Raw genomic sequence first — 25,661 nt, forward strand, 5'->3', positions numbered from 1 at the left:
ATACTGACATCGTTTGGTTGGTTGTACCACTTCCCTCGGTTGCTGTAAAACGATTGGAGGACAAATATTTGCTCGGAACAAGAAAATCTTTTAACTTGCCTGGAATTGCGCGCTCCCTTCCGCTTCGCCTCAACGCCTGTGACACGGGCGGATTTGAAACTGTTTGCGTGGGGAGCGCAGAGGTTGTCACGTCACTGGATGGGAAGTTTTCTTGGCTGTCTTCTGCTTCAACAAAACTATCGTCGCTGACCTCGTCAATGGGAAGTACCTCGTTCGGCTCACCATCGGCGTCGTTACCTTCAACCTTGGTCCCATCGATTTGCACATCGCCACTCAAGTTTAACGGTACCAACTTGGGGCGGCGTGCTCCGCTGGCTGGATCCTTCGGTTTCTCACTGATGAAAGTAACGTCTCGAGAAAAAACAATTTTCCTCGACTCCGGATTCCACAGTCGGTAGGCCTTCGTGTCTTCGTCAAATCCAGTGAGAATGCACTCCACAGCTTTCCGATCCCACTTCCGGCGTTTCTGTTTGGGAACATGGACCATCACCGGCGACCCAAACACTCGCACGTGACCTAGATGTGGTTTCTTGCCGCTGAACATTTCCTCTGGCGTTGATCCGTGACCTTTCGTAGGAGAGCGATTAATCAAATAAACTGCTGTTCCGGTAGCCTCAGCCCAGAATCTCTTCGGTAGATTGGACTCAAAAAGCATACACTTCGCCCGTTCCACGATGGTTCGGTTCAACCTCTCCGCCAGTCCATTTTGCTCCGGCGTGTATTCCGTCGTTGTTTGATGACGGATTCCTCGATGACGCAGACGATCTTGAAGTTGCTTGTTGATGAATTCCTTGCCATTGTCCGTGCGTAACGTTTTCATCTTCTTTCCCGTTTGGTTTTCCGCCATGTTAACAAAATCGTCGAATGCTCTGCATACTTGGTCGGCTGATTTTTCCGGCAGGAAATAGATGAAAACTCTGCGAGACTTATCGTCAGTGAAAGTCAGGTAGTAACGACTGCCACCGAGCGATTCCGTTTCCATAGGCCCACAGATGTCAGAGTGAACCACTTCCAACAGTTCACTTGCACGCGAACCAGACTTGCTGAACGGAAGTCGGGTTTGTTTTCCCATCGCACAGATTCTGCAGTTTTCGTCATTGGTCGTAGCTCCAGCATCACTCATTTCGACACCATTCACCAAACCGCTTCTCAATCGTTTCAGGCTGCTAAAGTTGAGGTGACCCATGCGCCGATGCCAAAGTTCGGGACTTGTTTTAGACGAACATGACAACGCACACGACGACTCTAGTTGGTTCAGCTTGAAAAGGTTTCGCTCACGACTTCCTGTCGCCATCACCGTTCCTTCCTGGTTGGTAACCTTGACACCGTCGATGTTGAACGTCACTGTGTGCCCTCGTTTGACAATTTGATTGACCGACACCAGATTCGCCGATAACTCCGGAAGTACTTGTACATCGTGCATCACAATCGGAGGGTCTTTCGGACAGCATTCGGGCAAAATTTCAACTTCACCTGTGGCGACTACTTTCATGGCTCCTTTGTTCGCTGCTATAACCGTTCCGCTGGACTTCTTGACATTCAGCAAATTTTTCTCCGACTTCGCAAAGTGACACGATGCTCCAGAATCGAAGTACCAGCTGTTGTCTTCCCCAGCAAACGTGGACAAAACGGTGCACCAAGCATTACCTGAGCGTTTCGAAGTACATGCTTTGGCAAAGTGACCGAATTTTCCACATCGTCGACACTTGGGACCGTTGCTTGATGATGGTTTTTCCTCGGGCTTCGGTTTGTGACCATGCTTTTTCCCAGCAAAAGCAATGCCAGACGACGGCACTCTCGTTTCTTGCAGCAATTTGGTCTTGATAATGTCCGCATTTATCGCTGCTCCCGAATTTTCAAGCGCCATAATCATGGGGCGATACTCCTCAGGTAAACCAGCAAGCAACAACGTGCCCACCCATTCGTCGCTGATATCGAAACCAATGCCACGCAACTGATGTGCGGTTGCTATGACACTGTTTACGAAGGTTTCCATGGAATCACAACAATCCAAATTAGTTGTGATGAGTTTTCGCAACAATCCAACTTTCCGGGTTAATCCGGAATCTTCAAATGCTGCTTCCAGGCGTGACCACGTTTCTCGAGCGGTTCGCACGTCCCTCACATGCACGTAATTAACGGGATCGAGCAGGAGAATAATTTTCCCACGTGCTCGCCTATCCTTATCAGCATCCACGTTCTCGAAACTTCCGTCAGGGTTCTGACCCGGCTTGACCGCTTCCCACAGGTCTTCCAGCTCCAAAAATGTCTGCACAGCGAACTTCCAGGTTGACCAGTTGTCTCGTCCCATCAGAAGCTCGATCGACGGCAGAGCCAAGGAATTCTGGCTGCGACTGTGACCGGCGCCCGGCGCGTTAACTCCATTCGGATTGGTTTGACCGTTCATCTTAAACTGCTTGATGATTCAAATCTTCAGTTCTTGATGCGCTTCGATTTCTTCACGAACTCTCAAAAGGCCCATAACCTATTGGTATTCGGACGAGAGCCGTAGAACAAACTACTCTGCTTGGCAGTTAGAACAGGATTGAATTTTATTTCTAATAGCATACTTATAACTAACATAGAATCGCTTACTGTGATCTAGACGTAATTCAACACCACGTGTTTCAACAAAACTAAGTGAAAATTTTTTGAGCATTCCGTAGTTGATCTACAGCTTTCCAAAGTATGTTTTTTGTTTTTTTTTCTCACACTGAGAATAACGGAAAACTGAAGTGTTGTAGTTGAATATTATCTGAAAAACATATTTGAGTAACATGACGAGGTTTTAAAAAATATAAATTTTGTACAAATCGATTAAATAACAAAAAGAGATATATTGGTTTTAGTCAGGAGCAGGCTTGAAATTTTTCATTCATGTCTTATGAATGAGAAATTTTTAACATAGTCACCATCATGTTTTCCCAAAATATGTCTTCGAGCATGTCATGACTGATGTAACGAATGGTCATGACAGACGAAAGATACCTAAATCACGCGAGAAGAATAACTTTCACATGTGAGAAAAGCAGGCAGTGAGTGAATGATAGGCCATAGTTATTTAATTCAAAAGACAATCTTTGTTCTTCGAGTAGTTTGTTTTTTGATTGTCTTATATTTATTTATTCACAATTTTTATGGCCGTTAGCAAACAAAGGCTATTCAGGACGAAAGTTTTCAGTAAGGTTTTCTTATAAACTAGATTAGTTAAAATTGTCCTGTTTTTTTTTTTAAAGAACGATCACAGACGAATAACTTTGTTTTTTTTTTCTTTTACCAATAAATTTAGAGAATTTACGGAAAGGGTTGGTTTTTATCACAATTTCAAACATAATGGATACGACTTACTTTGAATGAATGCAACACTAATTGACCTGATAATTTATTCAAATTTTTATTTTTTAAGACTGATGCGAAACACAATAAAGGGTTGAAGAGCTCGTGCTATTTATTCTGGTTTATATTGTGGTGGTACCTACATCTTTCTGTCTGGCGCCGGATGTGAAAAAAAGTCAGTCACTGGAGTCCCTAGATATCAGTAGTCATACCAACGTTAACGTTAACTTAATTAAGAATTGTTGAAAAATAACACCATAATCGATTGGTTCGAAGAAAAAAAAATCCGTGCTGAACTGAAGAAGGCTTCTGAATTCTTGATGATTGATGTCCCAGCCATAAAGATCACCACAACACTAGATTGTTATAGTTGTTAGGATTGGCAGCAAACAGATTAGTAGTTCCGTGGTTCTTTAATAATCGGGTCAGATTTCTTTTTGAACGCAACACCAAGTGCGCTAAAATGTAGAACTTTTTTTAAATATAAAATTTAACAACAAAGTACCTACAGTAAAAGAAACTCTCCTGCCTCGCGGGTTTTGTTCTCTGATTGGACATCTGGAACTGCAACGGAAAATTTGCAACTTCCTGAGATATTGAATTAGTTCGTCGTTGTGCTGTGCCATCAACGATTTCTCCTTCCTGTATAATACTCGCAATGACCGGAACTCTCCGGCGATAATTCTCGTACTCGAATGAACTCAAGGCATCTTTGCACATCTTCAACTAATTTTCCCAACTTCTTCAAGTGGAGATCGAAAACGAATGACCGATTGTGTGGAAAATAAACAATTGTAGAATTGCCTTGGTGATGGTTCTCATGACACGTCAACCAAGACCGGTCATGACTGATTTTTTTTGCATTGGTCGCGAAAGCAGGCTTTGATGACTGATCACCATGTGATGATATGTTTAACAGTCTACATGATTGAAAGATATATACATGAATGAAATACAGATTTAGAATTTCCATCATAAACCAAGCAATCATTTCGTTTCTGTTTTCATCGCGATAGATTTTTGAATTGGTGACAGACGAAAAATAAATCGACTCCTTGGTCGCAAAATTTAGTTCATGACACTGACATAATCCCATCCCTGGTCAGGAGTGTCAAATTGACACTCTAGGAACTTTAACGGGTAACGGGTTTCATTGTGATTCATTGTAAACATTTGTCTGTGGTAAAAGGTTCAGGGTACTTACATTCGAGATATCCTTGTCGGACTCCATGTTCCCGGAGGATGGCGTGGGCGAAGAAATGGCTGGAGACACTGTTGAAAATGCTCCGCTCAGTAGTCCCGGTTCCTGCTTGATGCCGGCTGTGCCGGGATCGATTCGACAATTCTTCAAACTATTGATGTCGATCAATTTCTGCTGTTGGCTGAGTATCATTTTGTTGAGCGAGACGTGACTAGCGAACGGTGATGTAACACCGGCGGCGACAGCGGCACCCACCGAGGGAAGGTTTCCGGCCACCAGGTCACTTCCGTGGCTCATTTCATCCAAATGGTGAGGAGCCAGTGGCGATTGGATCGTTTTGGACCGGTGACCACCCCGATTGTTGTTTTCGTCTTGGTGATTCTGTTGGGGAACGAAAAAAAGGGTTAGAAATTTATTATTGTTTAAAAATAGGATTTCCGGAAACTCACCGATTTGGGTGTTGTTGATAGCAACGCTAATTCGGTTGTCGGGCTTCTGTAGGAGAACGGTGAGCGACCAATATCCCGATTAGTTTTACTGAAGTCCAAAGGGTTCGAATCTTGACTGCCAAACTCTAGTAACTCCTTCGATTTTTTTATTCCACAATGACTGTCGTAGCTGCTTTCTGATTTTGAAGTTTCCACAACTGTTCCATTGGATGGAATTTTTGGACAAATTTCCGTATCAATTTCGGCAATACAATTGTCCAGATGCCTCAGAAGCCTTGCCTTGGAACCGGCATCGGTAAGCGTGGGCACGCTGGGCAGTGGTGGTGGTTCGGGAGTGGCCAAGTAGCGAGCTACTTCCCGGGCGCAATCTGTATATCCGGCCCGATACTTATCGATAGCTGGATTGTCCAGATTCCGATGCCTCTGGAAGTGACGAACCGTAAGTTCTAGGATGTCGGCTTTCTCCAATTTGGAGTGCTTGGTTTGACCATCGCCTGATTTGGTTTTGACCGTTGATTCTAGGATCAGTGCCTTGAGGATTGCTAGGCTCTGGTTGATCCTAGCGCGCCGGCGTTTCTCCATCAGAGGTTTGTTGGTACGTTTCAGTGGATCCTGAGCTGAGATCAGACCACCCGTGGCGGATCCGTTCTGTAAGTGCGCGTCTAGCTTCGATGATAAGGCTGTTGCGGTTAATTCTATGTGAAAACAAAAATAAAAATGTTCAAACACATGTCATTTATAATAAGCTTTTTGATTCGTCTTACCACTTCCGTGCTTGTGTCCTTTGTAGTCTTTATCCTTCTTAGCAGTCATTTTATGCTACAAAATTGTTAGTCCGGGAACAAAAAAGTCTAATATTGTAAAACGGAGCTTTGGTGCACTTCCGCAAAATCATTCATCTGTATCGTTTATGTTTTTCCGGCAATAAGTCTGTTGTATTCTGAAAAGAGAAAAAGAAAATAAACTAATGGGACTTGTGCATCCAACTTGAGTTGAGTGAATAAACGTTGAAATTCTTAGAACCTGCTTAGTTCTGCTGGAGGTACAGTAATCCAGTCTAGATATTCATGAACCGAACACTGAGAGCTCAACATGTTCATCAAGTACTCTCTGGAGCCACCTTTTGATGTGATTTTAATCAACCAAATTTTGCACACTTTCTTATTGATGTGTACTGTTTACATGCTGTCAAATTCGAAGTCGTGTTTTTCGATTCAACGAAAATGGAGGTGAACCAACGCGAGTCGAGAGAACAAATTCTTTCCAAACACCTGGAATTTCCTGACCTGTCGCATCGGCAGTTGGGAAAAACGTTGAACATTCACCATTCAACCGTCTCCAGATTATTGAAGCGGTTGACGTTGGACCACGGCAAAGGAGCTGGAAGAAACCCGGGACTGGAGAACAAAAAGACGGAGGGAAAGGTGAAGCGGATGATGAAAGCAAATTCCAACGTCTCAAGCCGTGATTTGGCTAAAAAGATCGGCATGTCGCAGAGCTACGTCCAGAATGCAAAGAAAAGAGCTGGACTACATACATACAAGATACAGAACTTCTCATACATGATAAGCGGCAACAATCGACAGCTAAAACTCGGGCACGGAAGCTTTACGAGAAGATGCCAGGTTGGAGTTTTTCACCGGCAAGAGCATGTTTGATGAGGACGACAAATTTAAGAAGAGATAATGTCGAAGTTCGCCTCCAAATATCTCGTTTGGCAAGCCATCTGCTCTTGCGAGCCTGGGGAGTGAGCCTTTTGTGACAGAGGGCACAATAAATGGCGAGATCTACAAATCTGAGTGCCTCGAGAAGCGCCTTTAGCCGGTCTTGAAGCAGCTATTTTGACCGGATTCGGTTTCTTGCCACTATTCTAAAAGTGTCTGGAGCGGTATGAGGCCAATTCTGTCCATTTTGTTCCAAAGAACATGAACCCGCCAAACTGTGCTGAGCTGTGCCCGGTGGAGCAGTACTAATGAAGCGGGATCTTCGGAAGAGCTGTTTCATAGAGCTAATTCAAAGCGGTACTTTTCGTTTGATTGTCACTCTTAGAAAAATAACTTAAAAACTATAACAATGAAAAAATATTTCACCAAATTATCCGAAACCCATTGAATTACTCTGATTTTTTTCTGAGATATATCATAACAATTTTTCCGATTTTATTTTTAGAGTTTTTTGCGGTTGTTTATACCTAATGTTAAAAAATAGAAAGAAAACTAAAAATTCCAATTAATGCAAATATAATTGAAACCAATATTCACCACACTTATTTTCTTCATGCAATGAGAAGGCGACACCGTCAGCATCTTCTAGCGGACAAAATGGAAGCACTTATTCGAGAAATTCGTCTAACTTGTGAATAGCGTGTATTTCGGACTCGACTTGATCAGGGATGCCAGTTATAATACATAAAGTTATTTATTTCTATTCTTGCACCATCAAAATTTCAGTGAATCAACAAACAAAGAAAAAGGGGTTTAAGAAAATATCTCCATTTCATATGTGTAAATATTTCTGAACAAAATATGGAGCGGAGTAATTGCTTTCAATTACCTTCCTAATTTGAATATTTCAAAAGATAGATTTGGATAGATTTAAAATCTTTCATTCAATCGGCCAGAATAGAGAAAACTGTTTAACTTTTTATAAAAATTTTGCTTACTAAAAGTTAAGGAAAAAAATATTCACGTAGAAATATCGTTATTTTTTCTATACTAGATGACGGGTTTCGCTTTCCAATTTCCAAAAAATTGGTTTTTCCGACGATTCATATGAAAAGATGGTATTGTTATTATCTCATGCTTGATGTTCCTTAGGCGGCATCCATAAATTACGTAACGCAAAAAATGCACTTTTTTTACCCCCTCCCCCCCATATGTCACAAATCGTAACGCTTCGATGTACCCCCCTATGAAAATTACGTAACACTGACAATTACTCCCCCCCCCTCCGATCCTTTCATGTTTTTAAAAACTGATTTTCAAAGAAAAAAAAAGATTTCAACACAAATTTTTTAACGTTCTTCAAAACGGAATTAATATCTATCCAAATCGCTTCTTAAGTACTGATGATAACTCTCTGATAAGAGAAATTAAGTGTCTTATTACGAGTTGCTCTATGCCTGTTAACTGATGATTTACCTTGTTTACTTTATTCTGTTCAAGCAGCATAAATTGTTATGCAAAATATACTCTACTTAGTAATATTCGTCGGAATAATCAAAATTGCATTTTTTAAATCAGTGGAGAAAAAATAGTAATATTTCCGTTTTAAGATTGGATTGAGTTCTTGGGGGTAAGTGTACTTAATATTCGGTTTTCCAACGGTTATTTCACGGATATCCAATACACATTTTTGAAATATGTAGTCTATCTCAAAATTTTTGAAGAGGAAAGGTTACAAACCAGTTTCAATTTTGTTGAAGTTCACTAATTTTAAGCTGATATCAGTTTGTATATTATTCTACACAAATTGCATGACATCTAAAAAGCTACAATTAAACTGAAATTTTTAAGGAAAAAATCGTTACGTAACGATGAGCATAACTCCCCCCCTCCCCTATGTCACAACTCGTAACGCTCGAGCTTACTCCCTCCCCCCCTAGGAGCGTTACGTAATTTATGGATGCCCCCTTATTAGTATTTAAAAATTTTTAAACAAATTGGTTCATCATTATCAAACTATGAAGTTTGTTAGATCATTTATCAAATCCAGATCTTAGGTCAAAGAATATTATACGGAGCTTTTATCCGGCAATAACATGACAAAAATCTCTTTTTAAATTTTTAATTAATGAATTGATTAAAGAAATCAAAGCTTACAAATCGTTTCTGAAGTGCCAGTGCTCCAAAAAAAAAAAAAAGCCCCCAATTAACATTCATATACTCTGATAATGGACTTGCATTCATGCCTACGAGACTTACACTAACATATCTTTAAGTTTCCGAAAAACATAAAAGAAGTACAGGCTGGTGGTGCGAATTTTGGATTTATTTCTCAAGTGAGCGGAATTTAATTTTTTAAAGTGCACGTAAACTAAACAAAAAAGTGATGGAAATATGTTCGGACGGCATCCCTGATCAGCATTTCGACAGCTCCAGATTCACATTTTGAAAGGGCACAAATTGATATTTTTTTTATTAATAGAAACAAAAATGTGCAACAGAATTGCGATATATTTTTTATGGTTTTCCCATAATTTATTTATGCACTGTGCACGTGAACTTAAAACAAAAATTTAAACAAATGAAAAATCGAAGCTGAAAAAGTTTCACAGAAACAATTATCGAGAAAAAAACAAAATTTCAGCACATTTACTTTAAATTAATACAAAAATTGAGTACACATTAAGCATCTTGTGATTTGTTATTAGCAAGAAGGAAAAATTCTGTCCCCGCCATGGAATGTGACGAAATTAAATAAAAATTCATCTCAGGTTCCGAATGGCATGTGTGATGGTTTCAAATAGAAATATTTTTATTATTCCTTAAATTTTTGCTATTTCAAAACAAATGATAATCCAAAAAACATAAAACTATTTACATACAGTACCGTTCATAATTGTATAGAAATTGGAAGCAGGCGCACAGTCACTTCGGCTTTGAACTTCCATATTTTTTTTTCTGATTGTAGAATGTTAAATATGATTTTCCTATGGAAACATTCGTCCAAAATTCTATAAAAATCGTATTTTTAGGTTCATTTTCAATGCAAAAGTCTAAAATCTGTGCTGGCAGATTTTATCGTGAATGTCGTAGTTCAATGTATTTCTAGTTATTTATGAAGTCATAATAAATTAGTCATTTAATAATTTTTATTTATTCAAAAAGTGCTTATTTTACTTCCGCCTTTTCGATATGCTACGCCACACTCTTTGCGATTGTCAATTGAAAAATCAGGACACCTGGCATCTCTGATCAAAGCTCCGAAAAAAAAATAACAGTGTAATACTTCCATTTCTGTCGCCAGATAGCGCTATTCGTGTCTCCCGTTTTCTCGTTAAGTGGTTATTATTTATTTACATAGTATTCCGTCTCACGACATAACTTGACGAACATAATTCCTAAAATTCACTCGGTCCATGGCAACCGTTCTCCAATTTCTCGGGTACCCCACGTTCGCCAGATCACGCTCCACTTGGTCTAACCACCTCGCTCGTTGCGCCTCCGCTCGTCTTGTGCCTACCGGATTTGTAGCGAACACCTGTTTTGCAGGGCAGTCGTCCGGCATTCTCGCAACATGTCCTGCCCAGCGTATCCGTCCAGCCTTCACCACCTTCTGGATACTGGGTTCGCCGTAAAGTCGCGCGAGCTCGTGGTTCATCCTTCGCCTCCACACTCCGTTCTCCTGTACGCCGCCAAAGATGGTTCTTAACACTCGTTGCTCGAATACCCCGAGTGTACGCAGGTCCTCCTCGAGCAATATCCATGTCTCGTGCCCGTAGAGAACAACCGGTCTAATAAGCGTCCTATACAGGTTACACTTCGTGCGAGGGCAAAGTCTTCTCGACCGCAGTTGCTTGTGGAGTCCATAGTAGGCACGACTTCCGCTGATAATTCGCCTCCGGATCTCACGGCTGGTGTCATTGTCTGCCGTCACCAGTGAGCCGAGATAGACAAAGTCTTCGACTATCTCCAGCTCGTCGCCGTCGATCGTGACCTTGTTATTACTGGACAAGCGGGTTCGGTCGGTCTCGGATCCGCAGGCCAGCATGTACTTCGTCTTGGACGTATTAATCATCAACCCAATCCTTCCTGCTTCGCGTTTCAGTTTGCGGTAGATATCCTCCACCGCCGCAGATGATCTGCCGTTAAGTGGTGTATATCGGTTCAAGTATATCTGATTAATGGCTATGTTTTTATTCAGGTAAACATTTTTCAGCCAAGTTTGGTTTAATTTATCTGTTAAATCAGTTCGACAAAACATTTAGAAAAATACTGAATTCAATGTTGTTTTCAGTTTCTTTTGTAATCCGTGTGGTTTGTTGAACTATGAACTTTTATTACAAAAATACTGAAATCGAGTTGATAAAACTAAATTTCAATATACGAATAAGACTCATGACCTTCGTCCAAAACATAGGAGAAAGTCGGGTAAGATGGACACCCTAAGGTAGATTCGCAATAGAAAATCAGATATTGCTTTTTTTTATCGCATTTTTCGTGCAGATGGGCAGTTTAGGTTGTTTGCCTTCGCATTTTTCATTGAAATTAGTAAATTTCCTTCATCAAGACTGTTTTTATAGGAATCTAAGACATGCTTGCAAATTGCACTTTACAAAAATGGTCGGGTGAAACGGACACTGCTCAGAAAAGGTACATTTTGCCGCAAAAATTGCTGTGAAAGTAGATATTTTTGTGAGTTAAGTATTTAAAAACGTTTTTAAACCAAAATGGAACCAACTGGTCCGAGTCTAGAACCGAACAGTGTGGTTTCGGTTTTCCGTCTTTTATAGGCGCTTTCTTCACCGGAGATCCTATTTTTACAGTTTTTATGGCCTTTTAGAGATGGTGAGTGCTATTCGACCGACAATTATCTTGCCAAGGTCTTTTGAAGGCATATGGAGAATCAAACCGATGAAAAATTTCTAATATCTGGAGAAACTTATGTGTCCGTTTTACCCGACCTTGAGGTGTCCGTCTTGCCCGCCTTAGCAACTTTTTTTCAAAACGTTTGTTGTTCAAGCCCTTGGACGGAAATTCGCTGATTTCCCTCGAGATGGTTGAAAAGAAGCCTAATAAACACTCTACCTTTGAAAACGGTTGAAATTTTCGAAAATTTTGCGAGTTATGAACTATTTAATGAGGAAAGAGAATCACATCAAATAAAGGATCCTCAAAGTTTTTGTTTGTTTTGTTTACTATTATGTGACCTTGCTTGCTATACATAAACAAAGGGTCTCGAAAGTGTTGATACACTCAAACGAACATATTCCCATCATTAGATTTGTGCCATACATCGTAATTTTCGAAATATTGAAAGTGTCCGTTTTACTCGCTGTGTCCGTCTTACCCGACTTTCCCCTAATTGTTTCTGACGTCTTTAGGTCCAATTTTCAGACGTCAAAAAAATTCGATCAAATTTTTCGTTAAAAACAGTAAAAATGGTTCAATAGTTTCAAAGTCATAATTAAAACACGAATTAAGGTAAATATGATCCTAACCAGCTAATGGATAAACTTTTTGGCTTTCTTACAGAAAGGCATAGCGAACGGTCAGTTGGGGATATCATTAATTAAGGATCCAAGACCCCACTTTATATATACCAATCGACTCAGCTCGACGAGTTACGATGATGTCCGTGGATTTGTATGTTCCATTAAAACGTTCTTACCACCCTTTCTCCTATTCTGGGTTTTACGATTTTGATGAATTTAGTTTAAAAACATTGGATTTATTTTTGAGGTCATATCTTAAAACCAAAAAAAAAAAAACTAAATTGTTTAACATTGTTTTATTCTATTCTACGGGGGCTATCGAAAATTTGACAAAAAGTTCATCAACCAGCCGAGAATCGATCCCACGCTATCTATCATGAGAGTTTAGGAGGCTAACCCCTTGACCACTAGTGAGCGTCGAGAAATGTGGCTCTCAAACTTAAACAGTTTGAAATATTTTAATAGTAAATGAACTCGTTGAATATCAGTTAGCTTATCCTCCAAAAAATGTACTGGCTATCTTTTTTTTAAATTAAGTTTAGTAATTTTTGCTTTCGATTTTCTTTAATCATAATCTTTTTTATAGATTAACTAGCTGACCCGGTGTGCTTTGCTACACCTTTCAAAATCAAATGATATTTTCAAAAATTATTCAATTTTTTATTGTTTTATTGGCATTATTTTAAATCAAATTATAACATAATTCATTAGCAACCGCTATAAAATGAGAGCTGCAGTTGGAGTTACAAATTGCAACACCAAGATAACTTAAACAAATATTCTAAATCTTGCTCTATAAATTTATGTTAAAGATCTGATAATTTGAATCTGTCTGAAGGGTCTCAAATTAATCGTACGAAAACAATTTAACTTATAAAATAAGGTTGTTTTTTCTTAATATGTTCTGGATTTATGCTGAAAAACTGATAAGAGAGCCCCTGCCCTGTCCTTACCTTCACCCCCTGCTGAACGGAGGTCGTGATTTTTAATAATCATACCTTCGTTCCCAAAAATCCTCTTATATCAACTAAAGTTCCATGGGTGATCATTTTTCAAGCTTTACAACAAAATTTATATGAAACCTCCTACTTTCTTCCCCTCTCTACACTGTAAAGCGTAAGGATCTATAACAATCGTAGAAACATATCTCGTAACCAAGTACCTTTCCATGCCATATTTGTTTCCATTTATTGGCTTCGTTAGCATAAATTGAGAACTTATGCTAACACTATTGTTATGGGCTCACCTCCCTCCTCCTATGTACCTACTCACTGAAAGGAGGATGGTGTGTCAGGTAATCATAGAATCATACCAAAATGATTTTCCATGTTTTCCATGTTATGTTTATCATCCTACTGCAAGAAAAGAATTGTTTTACAAAGAAAAAGCATTTTTCATACTCAAATACTTTTTGATGTCAAACTTGGTTTCATTTGCTCGATTAATTCTATATGGAAGCTCCCCTTTCCCTCTTTATATCTTTCCGCTGAAAAAAGGTGGGGCTTCAATTTATGATAGAAATATTTCTCGTATCCAAATAATCTCATATGCCAAATATGGTTCAATTTGCTCGATCAACTCTCCAGTTATACTGAAAATTGTAAAGGAGACCTTTCCTCCCCCTTTTCATCCACCTCTTTGAAGGAGTGAGAGATTCCAAATATTCATAGAAGCATTTCTCGTACCCAAATATCGTTCCATGCCAAATTTGGTTCCATTTGCTGTTGTTGTTTTTGAATTATGCTGTAAAAATTGTATGAAACTCCCCTCCCTCTTTCCTTTCTCCCCGATGGAAGAAAGAAGGGGTCTCAAACAATCATTAGAACATGTCACGTTCCCAAATACCCGCTTATGCCAAATTTGGTTCCATTTGCTTAATTAGTTTTTGAGTTGTGTAAAAAAATAAAAATAGGCCCCTCCCCCTTTTATTTCTCCCTACTGGAAAGAGGGATGGGTCTCAAATAATTATAGAAATATTTTTCGTATCCAAATACCTTCCCGTGCCAAATTTGGTTCCAATATCTTGATTAGTTTTCGAGTTATATGAAAAAATGTTAGGTAGCCCCCCTCCCCCTTCCTATCACCCCACTGAGAGGAGGGAGGGGTACCGAATATTTATAGAAATATTCCTCGTACCCAAATACCACCCAATGCCAGTTTGGATACCATTTGCTTGATGGGGGCTTGAGTTATGCAAAAAATTGTCTTTTGTTTGAGAGGCCCCTCCCTCCCTTATTGAGAGAGGGAGGGGTCTCAAACCATAATAGGAACCTTCCCCTGCCTCCAATACCCCCACCTGCCAAGTTTCACGCAAATCGGTTCAGTAGTTTCCGAGTCTATAGGGAACAGACAGACAGACAGACAGACAGACAGACAGACAGACAGAAATTCATTTTTATATATATATAGATCATAAATTCAGAAATAAGGTATCCATCCTTGTGTCATATGTTTCCAAAGATAATTTACACTCTGTAAGAAAGCCTGCAATCCACTGTTAAATAAGTGGATTAAATCGGGTTTTTTATAATTAGAAGCAAGGTTTAATTTCTATTTGAAATCTTAAACAAAATGTATGTTTGTTTTAAAAAATTGGAAGATACGATCGGTAATCAGTTTAATTCAACCCTGACACGAAAGTGGCTCCAGATAGTCACATGAGTGTTAGAAGTTTTAGTTGTTATTCTATTCAAAAATGATGAGATTGCCTTCACTTAAACAAATATTTTCAACAAAAAGTTCATGTTAATTGTAATTACTGTTTGACACGATCGCAATCATCACCCTCGAGTGGAATAGGGAAATATATTCATCAAAATTGTGCAACTGACAGAAAATCTTCCGATAGCATTTTTCAAGCCGCCAATCATGCAAACGGAACGGTTGTCAATAGATTAAGTTTTCTAATTTCGTTCGTTCTTCCCACAGCCATCGAAATATTCATTTTTTTTAGGAAAGGGGATAGACACGCAAAACGTTCTATCGTCGTCGCCGGGTGTAATAAAAAAATGTATTCCTGCTACCAAAACATCACTTCGCCAAAGCAAAGTGAAGCAAAGTGGGGAGGCGACCCAATGTGGCATCGGCAGGCCACGCGCCAACAATTCTCCCCGACTTGGATTCTAGTTTTTCACGAATCGTTGGGAAAACGGTGCCTGTGAACAGGGCGTGGAAAAAAGGGGGGTCAGAGTTTGAGGAGGTTAGATGTTTTGGATGGGCTACAAAGCGTACAAGAGGTCTCCGCACAATCTCCCAAAAGGCATCTCAACTCACGCGACACAACCAGCCGGTGCGCCTGGATTCACATTTGTCCCGGAGAGCTTGCCCCCAAAATCCCTCGCCTGGTATAGATTCTTTTGCGGTGGGGAATACATCAGGACACGAAGCAGCAGAGAGAGACAGACAGGATCAGAAAAAAATACTGTTGTAGGAGCAATCCAGAAAGTTCACCCAAAGTGTACTCGTGCCGCCGCCAGTCAGAAGCACGGCAAAAAAGGGAAAAAAAATAAATAAAACCAGCGCGCGCGAACAACCGAGGTGTCATGCATAAAAAATAAACCACCCTCTGGAACGGTAGCGCCATCGTCGTCGTCGTCATCATTGCCATCATCATAGCCACTGGGGTGGAAAAGCGAGGCCCCAACCACTTTAGGTGAACAGTTTTTGAACGGGGCGAGGTGATCCCGTCAGGGATGGTGGAACAGAACAGGAAACGGCGAGTGGGCTACCCTTCAGCCGACATCGAACGAGGGTGGCCAGTCGGACGTCTTCGACGGGGAGCACTCGTTTTGCCATATAGCTATGTCACGTCGCCGTCGTCGTCGCCGTTCTATTTAGTTGGAGGGGGCTCCTCGAAAGTTGACTCGACTCCATTGCACGCACGCACGACACGGTGCCACTTATCTGAATCATCACCTCGTGCTACTGACATTGCTATTGTTGTTATTGACATTCTTGCTGTTGCTGTAGCTGTTGCGGGGCAGGGGTTTTTCCTTCTTGTCCCTCTTGTATAGCTACTACCGAAGCTTATTGTGGAATCCTCGAACCTCGAACCTAGTTCTGCTGGTGGATTTTGTGCTGCAGCCGGAAGCTTGCCAAACGACCTATGATCACCTATAGGTTGTCTTCTGCTAGTGGGTGGGTGGATTTATTTCGATTCTTTGGCGGGGCAATAGTTTTCGAGATTCATTCACTGTATAGTGTCTTTTTATTTAACTAACAATTTTCACACAAGTACTAGTACATAGTGATTTATTTTAATACATACTCGTATCTTGCATCGATTTTCGTAAACTTCAAGGTGATGCGTTTCACCCATGAAGACACTTGATATTAAATGAAGACACACACATATATTGAATCTCAGTGAAACTTCAATTTCTCATTTACTTAACACTAAAACTTACACCTTTCAAGGAACTGATGGCTGGCATCTGGTAAATGCTAAAACCAAAAGCCCACAGAAAGTGTACTTTTTATGCCGTGACCGAGATTCCATTTCATGATCATTGGCTTAGAAGACTAGGCCACGGCGCATCGTCAAAGAAAATAACAAAATACGTCAAATTGAAAAATAATTGTTTCTCGTGGATGAGTTTCGATTTATGCTTTCTCATTAGGTTGAAGATTAACTACATCAAAAGACTTAAACGAAATCCTGAAAGTCTGCACTTGAAAGAACTTCTTGCACACATCTCGAATAAAGTTGATTTCAAAAAGTGAAGTTGTAAACGACCTTACTATGAAAAACTTCTCAGTAACACTCCCCATTCAAAGTTGTGGAAAAATATCAATTAAATTTTAGGTAGAGCGAAAAACAAATCCCCCTTGATGTAAATAATGCCCCAATCAATAATAAGCACCAAGTTTGCCAGACTTTTAATGACTTTTTTACAAACATTGGCAAATCACTGGCTGATCAAATTACTGTTGATCCAAAGTATAACTCATTAGCAAACTTTCACAGAGTTTCCAATTCTTTGTTTTTACGTCCGACAATATCAAACGAAGTATCTACTATCATTCAATCATTGAAAAATAAAAAAAGTTGCGGACCAGATAATACTTCCACAGGCTTATTAAAAAAACATGTTGAATTTTTTGGACCAATTCTCTCACAATGTTTCAATCAAATTTTAGAAACGGGAATTTATCCTGATTGCCTGAAAACGGCAAAAGTATTACCTATTTTTAAATCTGGTGATCCTTCAAATGTTAATAATTATCGTCGCGTTTCAACTCTGAGTGTTTTAGTAAAGTGTTTGGAAAACTTTTAATCAAAAGAATCAACTCTTTTTTGAGTCCAGTAATGTTCTCTACAATCATCAGTATGGGTTCAAATCGGGTTCAAGTACTCTTACAGCTATTTGTGAACTTTTAGATTTAATAATTGATAACATTGACAAGAAAAATATAGTTGGTGGCCTTTTTTTTAGATCGTAACCCTTCATTTCATGATTTTTTATTTTTCCTTAAAAATCATTTTAAACAGTCGGAATTTATGTGTGCATTAAGAAAAAAATTTAAAATAAAATACGATTTTTCACTTCTTCCATACATTAAATGTTGCAAATTTGTTACTTTATGAAACGAAGGGTTAAAAAAGCTTTTGATACTTTAGACCATAAAATACTTCTAAAAAAACTCGAATGTTATGACCACAGAGGTATCACAAACAGCTTGATTCGCAGTTATCTATCAGAAAGAAAACAATTTGTCCGTATTGATGAAGTATCAAGTTCCTCAGGGAGTTTTGAAGTCGGGGTTCCGCAGGGTAGCAACATTGGACCAATCCTATTTCTTTTGTACATCAATGATATTAGTAACCTGTCATTGCATGGAATACCAAGATTTTTTGCGGACGACACGGCACTTTTTTACCCAGGAAAATGTCCTAATGTAATTATTAAAAACATGGAAGATGATCCCAACATTCTGCATAAATATTTTAATTCCAATCTTCTCACTTTGAACTTTGCAAAACAAAATACATGTTATTCCGGTCATCTAGAAAAACAATCCAATTCCACAACAGTCCAAAAATAGTTAATAATGTTTTGGAAAAAGTACATAATTTCAAGTATTTGGGAATAACACTAGATGACACTCTGTCGTGGAAATCGCACATTAACAACTTACACAAAAAGATATCGTCGTTTAGTGGCGTTTTAAGGAGGGTGAAACATTTTGTACCATGCCATGTAATGTTGCGTTTTTATTTTGCGTTTGTTCATTCACACATGAATTATTTGATTGCGGCGTGGGGTAGAGCTTCCTTATCTCTCCTATCTCGTATACAAACTTAACAAAATCGTTGTCTGAAAACTATATTTAAACTTCCCTTTCGTCATCCATCCAATCTGTTGTACTCTAACCACTCTCACAATATTTTACCATTGGCTGAACTTTGTAATTTCCAAACTTGTACTTATGTCTTTGATAATTTACATTCCTCTCATATATCTCGAAATCTCAGGTTTACTTCAGGAATTCGTATTCATAACACAAGGCAGTCTCATCACCTTCTGAGGAGTAATTCGTCAACAAGCCTAGGCCAACATAGGATTTCTTTTGTCGGACCTACGAAGTACAATAATCTACCCGAAGAGTTAAAGATAATTAATAACAGGAATATTTTCAAGACCAAACTGATGCAACACTTTAAGAACTTATTAAACCAATAAACAACGAATCACCAAACTACCAAACTTGTTTGTCTGTAGTTTATTTTAATTTCACCTAATTTTAACTTTTAGTTTAATTTATTTTAATTCATTTTATTTTTTTTAACTTGTTAATACTCTTCAATTTCTTCCATCGAGAAGTGGATCTCTTAAAAGGAAAACTTTTTTCCACTGAGATTCACTGTATTTGCTTACTTTTTATTACATTCTTCCGCGCCTTAAAGTTAGAATATATTGTGTTCTCAGCATGCTTAAATTTTGTGTTTTTGCTCGCGTTTTTTAAATTAAATTTAACCTGTTTGCTGCCAGACATGCTGAGAACTGAAGTTTCCATTACTAGGGGGCTCTTTCGAGCTTTTTGGTGTGGGGGAGTGTGGTGGGCCAAAAAAAAAATTGAGTACTTAAAATTTTCGGTCTAAAACAACTCGATTTTTTTTATTTTTCACAATGCAGATTATATGAAAATTTTTTGTTGGTCATTTATGTAGGGGAGAGTGGGGTATTGTGGGCCATGGGGAAACGTGGGCCACTTTTAATATCTCAGATGTGTGTTGAGGTAAAAATCTCAAACCAACTGTCATCGTCGTCGCTTTGCGTGAGCATATATTCCTATATGTTGTTGACTGAAATACGCATCATATGCTTCTTTTATTTATCAATCTAAAAAAAGTAAGGAAAATTTACTTACATAATTTAAAAAACACCCGCTAATTTCATCGATGGGGAGCCTAAAGTGCATAACAAAAATATGCTCATACGCTTATGATCTTAGTTTTGTCATGATCTTTCACGTGGAAAAGGAATTTTTGATGAAACATCAATAAGTCACACAAACGCAACCAATTTGCAAATCATAGCTTGTGGGGAATCGTGGGCCACACATCTTGAATCACCTATATTTTTATGTTTTTATATACATTCCGAACTTAAATACGTTTTTCCTATCTGTAAAGTTTTCTTAAGCCAAATGAAGAGTTATGAAACATATTTTGTCCATCCTATATAAGAAATTTTGCCAAAACGTTCGCGAGCCAGGTTTTGGAATCTATGCGGTCATACACAGCTCTCTTTTTTATTTCATCATCTGAAATTGCTTTAAAATAACGAAATGAATTAGGAAATCACAGTTTTGGATCAACTCATAAACTTTGCATGTTATTTGGTCAATTTAGATTTGGTGGCCCACGATTCCCCACCATTTTTCAAAATCCAAAAAATATTGCTTTTTTTCAAGCAGTCAGAATTTGGGGAAAATAACTTATCAAAAATTTAATAAAATAACCTTATGATACCTTGAAAACGTAGAAAACCATACCATTTTTTATTTTCATTTTAACTTTTATAGTAAAGAAGTTATGGAACAACGAAAAAAAGTGGCCCATGATTCCCCACTCTCCCATACAATTTAATCGTATTTATCGTAATTTGTTGAATTGTTTATTTTATTCATTTTATCAGATTTTTTTATATGACAAAATATATCACTTATACGTGGACTTATACGGCGAACCCAGTATCCAGAAGGTTGTGAAGGCTGGCCGGATACGCTGGGCGGGACATGTTGCGAGAATGCCGGACGACTGTCCTGCAAAACAGGTGTTCGCTACGAATCCGGTAGGAACAAGACGAGCGGGGGCGCAACGAGCGAGGTGGTTAGACCAAGTGGAGCGTGATCTGGCGAGCGTGGGGTGCCCGAGGAATTGGAGAACGGTTGCCATGGACCGAGTGAATTATAGGAATTATGTTCGTCAAGTTATGTCGTGAGACGGTATACTATGTAAATAAATAAATAATACGTGGATCTATTTTGACCAACAGTATATCAAAATGTAGCTCTAAGATCTTCCAAAGATGTATCGAGATTTGTAATAAATTAGTTAAACAGCCAAACAAGTACTATAAGTATTGCTCCGAATGTGTTTTTTTGTGCATTTTCTCTACTTCTTAGTGACCTGATTAAACTGTTTTTGTAATGACCATGGCACAGAGAACAGACGTACAAGCTCGAACAAAATATTCAAACAAGTGTGTAAAATTTCAAATGCTGACATCCAAAAAATACGTTGAAAATTGACTTGAAACAAACCAAATTTTCAAGGGCCCAGATTTCGAAAAGGCGTAATCGTATATGAACTCATTAATAATTAAACTAATGCCGCTCTAAAATAGACGAGTTAAATTTATTGCTAGATAAATGCAATAAGAGTTACTTTTGACTGGATAGAATTTCACTTCCTTAATTTTATACGGTTTTTACTTATTGAGTTTTTTCGGTGAGTAGAAACAATTTTTTTAAAATTTACCTAACGTTTCGGATTACTTCATCCATCATCAGATCTCCCCCAGAGTAACCAGAAACGAAACTTAAATTAAAAAAAATGTTGTTTCACTTACCGAAAAAAGTCATTAAGTAAAAACCTTAAGGGGATAAACTTTAATTCATTCCTTTATTTTGCACTACTGAAGCAGTCGAAATAACTAACAGTTTTACAATAATTTTTTGCACATTTTGAGCGGTTATCGTCAGAGGACGAATCGACTATATCCAGGGAATTAGTAACATAGTTGATGATCAGCCTTAGACCAAGCCCACCCAATGGTTGCTAAACCACGAATCGAGCACATTCAGCAACATATCTATCAACCCATCATCGCACCAGAAGTCGCTAACTTGATTCGAGAAATAGCATTCGAGTAGTAGGTTGTTACAGGATGCGTTTATGTAGCAACCCGGTAGCAACGCAGCCGGTCGTCCCTATCAGAAAATAAACAAACACAAATACCAACCTGGATGGCAACAATGGGTGCGAAAATCAGTAAGTAGATAAAAACGCAACCAATCAAACCATCTAAAATACCGACCGAAATAGCAACGCCTGGTGGGTTTGGTCTTAGTCATCAGAACTGATTCTATACATTTCGAAGCGGGTTACTTTAGTATCACTTTTGCATCCCATTGTTCAAAATTGAACACTTTAAGCTTGAAGGAAATAGCGATTGACTTTTAAGATATATTTCCATTATGGAACTGGGCGAAAGTGTTACGAAACTTCAACAGTAATTTTCTTGAAACACGCTAAACAGTTCATACGACCTGTTCAGAACTGACCAAAATTTTGTTTTTTTTTCCTTAGTTTGGTTAACAGTTCTTTTTGGTGTGTTTGGAGACATCTGGTGGCCCAGCCAAAAAAAAAATGATTCAAATTGATCGTTGGAAATTTTACACAAGTTTCGTTGGCTAGCTTGTACGTCTGTTCTCTGTGGCCATGGGTCGTAGTTACGGCCCGAAAAGATTCAATTTTGAAAATCACGGGTCACTAGTTCTAATTATGCGATTTATCGTCGCTTTGTGGCAAATTGAAGGAGAAGAATAAGTGCACACATTTTATTTTTTGCAACACTTCACCCCGCTCATTTCCCCTCTAGCTGGAATGTTTTAACACATTGCGCATCAATCATGAAAGGTTTTTCGGAAGCCTAAAATACGAATTTAAATCTGTTAATGAATTTGAAAACAAAAAATTAAGGACAAGTATTTGAAGCTAGCTCTATATCTACGTTGTAGGTAGCGGACAGTTATTGAAAACTTATCCGGAACAAATGTGTTCGATGTTTAATCTTGGGCTCATGAATGTGTATAAAAACCTTTAAATATCCCCCACGAAACCCCAAATTTTGTGGCCCATGATTCCCCAAAAGCTACGATTTGAACATTTTTTGCATTTGAATGACTTATTGATATTTCATGAAGATTCCCTTTACGTGTAAAAGAGTAAGACAAAGCTAGGTTCATTACAAATAAACATATTTTCTTTATGAACGTTTGGTTTCCCACCAATGCAACTTACAGACGTTTCAAATAATCAAAAAATACATTCATTTTGGTAAGTTAAATATAATTACCATACGATGTGTAAACAGGTCAACAACTTACGGGAAAAAAATACTTACACAGAACGACGATAGAACAGCTGGGCTGAGACTTTTATCTCCAACACAAATCCGATGAGGGGGCCCACGTAAATCCATGACTCACGATACTCCAATCTGCCAAACTTATTTTCCTATTGATTAATCACATTAAATGTTATATTTCATGTTTTGATTTATTTTATCTTATTTTCATTATTGTTGTTTTTTTTCTTTTTCGTCTTTTCTTTTTTTTTTGTCTAAAATGTAAATGAATCAGTAATTTTGAGCTTTAAAAGATTGTTAAAGTCTTCGTCGATGTAGGTGATGTGTCACTTTATCAAGCCATTTCCTGCGGGTGGTTGGAAGTTCAACATACCGACAGTGTGTAGGTAGGTCCCTAACAAACCCCTTGGGGAAAAGAAAAAACCACCATCACGTACTGGCAAACCAAGTGCCGAGGTCTGGCCGTCAACGTTGTCGTTGACGTTCTTCGTCGTCGTCATCCACGTCGCCAATGTGAAAGCGCCAATCGTTCATTCGACGAAGCAGCAGTCGTTCCGTTTATAGAGAAAAACCGGAGGTTTGACTACACAGGAAGATTGCCGTTGGCCGCTGTCCGTCCCGTGAGTAATCGGGCAGTCACACACAAGCACACATACATAGCACACAACAGAGTTTGTTCGGTCGGTCTTCACCGGAACGATGCCGTCTCTTGAGGGGATGTTTTTTCTGTGCTGTCCCGGTCCTATACGGTATTATAGACATCGTCCTATGCCAACATTAGCAGTTGGCTGCTCCATTCCAGAAGGCTCACAAACTATAGAGAGGTAGATACTCGGAACTGCGACTTGCTGCTGCTCTACTATCGGTGCTACAGAGCCTGACTTCGTTAGTGGCTGCGTCGTTCCGTGTGTAGTCTCTGACACGTCGAGAAGTTTTCATGTCCTCGACCATTTATCTACCTCTCCATTTTGCTGCTGCTCGCTGAATCAGCTACCCATGGCCGGGCCAACCAACAATCCAACGACGATGGCCAACCGATATAGACGCACCGGCACACAGCGCCAGGCCAGGGCAGGCCACAGCACCGACCAGCATCTGTCTGTCACAGGGTTTGCTGCTTCTTCTTGCATGGTGTTTTTTTATAGGGAAGGGTGGAAAGCCACGTTCTGTTGGCAGAAGCGTTTCTGTGGGTGGCTGGCAGTGGCGAATCCAGGAGTATATTTCGAAAAAATCCAGGGGACCTTTACCTTTGTTAAAAATTGAACCAAGTCGATGATGAAGGTTCATTTGCTATAACTGGGTTATTTAGCGTTTCGCTTCTAATAATAATACTGCGATTACTTGCGATTGCTCGATGCTTGTCTTTGAAACATGAATGACAAAAGAAAAATTTGATATTTGTTCCGGCCTTATACGGTATCAATCAATCTTCTATGGTTATTTGTGAGAGATTCAACACGTTTTACGCCTTATATACGAAAACACCAGCCCTTTAAACTCCCTTGATTGATGTCTGAGCTACAGAGAAACTGTAGTTTAACCTGCAAACATCATACTAAAACGCTATCTTGGAAACAAGACGGATTAAAATAAAGATCAATCTTTCCAGATTGTGACCTTATTTACCATCGTCATATCGCTGAAATAATCAATAAAAACCTCGTGATCGTCGTCTGTTGCCATTTTGTCGTCCTTTTACAGCTTTACTCAAAGGGTAATGGTACTTGATTGCGCATTTGAGCTCGAAACTGCACGGTCGAACGGCAATAGAACATGGTTATGCTAATATTAGGTTGTTGATCAACACTATCAAGCTATCTTGTGAGCCAGACGCAAGCTCTCGCCGCTGGTCCAGAGTGGAAAAGCTTCTCCAAACCTGACGATTGCAGATATACGCCCAGAGAACTATAGGCTGCCTACAGATGAGCCCACACACGGCACCTAAAACACCCAGCTGTTGATGTTTGAAGTTATGATTGCACCTTCGTGGAGTGCTATATTTCCATCTCTTATAGATTGCATTAATAACTTGAGTATTACCACAATTAACGAGAATCGCCATCCGATATCCCCTCGTCAGTAAACGCAACCGCCAATCTTCTATCGCATTCATCGCGCGAGCATCTCCCTCTCATTCATCAGCCCATCGCCCGCGCGGACAAGTCGCAAGTCGAGAAGCGTCAAGTCATTGTAGTGAATAGAATTGAGCAAATAAATAAAGTTAACCGCTTTTCTATGAAGTAAGAAACAAAACGAAAAAATAGAACATTTCTGGCTAGAAACTTATTCATCCAAATTAAAGTTAAAAGTAAGTCCCAAAATGATTGAAAAATCGTTAGCGTGCAAGCGTCACATAACATGAACATGAAACGGTAAAAAAAAGAAAAACTGGCATTCTGTTGATTAAATTAGGAAAGAGAAGACGTTCGGTTTTAAGGTGCAGTTTGTTATCGGTAAAGTTTTTGGTGAATTTGAATGCAGTTTCTTCGAAACTTACATCGACAGTTACGACAGTCATGTCATCGGATACTCGTCTAGGTGAGGAACCGCCAGCTCACGGGATAATCATCCTTTCTGCCGAACGCGAACCCACAACCTTGTAATAAAATAACCAGAATCTGGACGCAAAAGCTGTCCGACACTAGAGGTGTTAGCCGTAGACACAAGAAGTGGTAGCGTTGTATTTAAGTATTTGTGTTTATTTAATTTTGAGCGTGTTGTTATTGTATTAATTGGAGCCAAAATTCAGTGTTTAGAGTTAAGAGTTTTAACGTCAAACGCACACCTGTGGTGAAAAACATAAACAAGAATCGGCAAAGCAAAACAAAATCTGCGGAACGAAACTAGTTAAATAAGCATCA

At 39.1% G+C, this 25,661-nt stretch overlaps 1 protein-coding gene across 2 annotated transcripts in view; it reads right to left on the reverse strand.

Annotated features, from left to right (window-relative positions):
- The window catches only part of LOC129742686 (uncharacterized), a 68,177-nt gene that overhangs the window by 11,152 nt on the left and 31,364 nt on the right, over nucleotides 1–25,661 (reverse strand). Inside the window, exons 1-4 of one of the 2 annotated variants that reach the window (XM_055734626.1) lie at nucleotides 22,837–22,949; nucleotides 5,811–5,986; nucleotides 5,047–5,741; nucleotides 4,601–4,978 (exon numbers count right to left, since the gene is read on the reverse strand). In XM_055734626.1, coding sequence (XP_055590601.1) covers nucleotides 4,601–4,978; nucleotides 5,047–5,741; nucleotides 5,811–5,859 — 1,122 coding nt within the window. In that variant the 5' untranslated portion in view covers nucleotides 5,860–5,986; nucleotides 22,837–22,949. Of the gene's footprint in view, nucleotides 1–4,600; nucleotides 4,979–5,046; nucleotides 5,742–5,810; nucleotides 5,987–22,836; nucleotides 22,950–25,661 lie in introns of those variants that run through there. The other variant, XM_055734625.1, reaches the window with a different exon arrangement.

The sequence above is a fragment of the Uranotaenia lowii genome, chromosome 2 (genome assembly GCF_029784155.1).
Source record: "Uranotaenia lowii strain MFRU-FL chromosome 2, ASM2978415v1, whole genome shotgun sequence".
Taxonomy (NCBI): Eukaryota; Metazoa; Arthropoda; class Insecta; order Diptera; family Culicidae; genus Uranotaenia; species Uranotaenia lowii.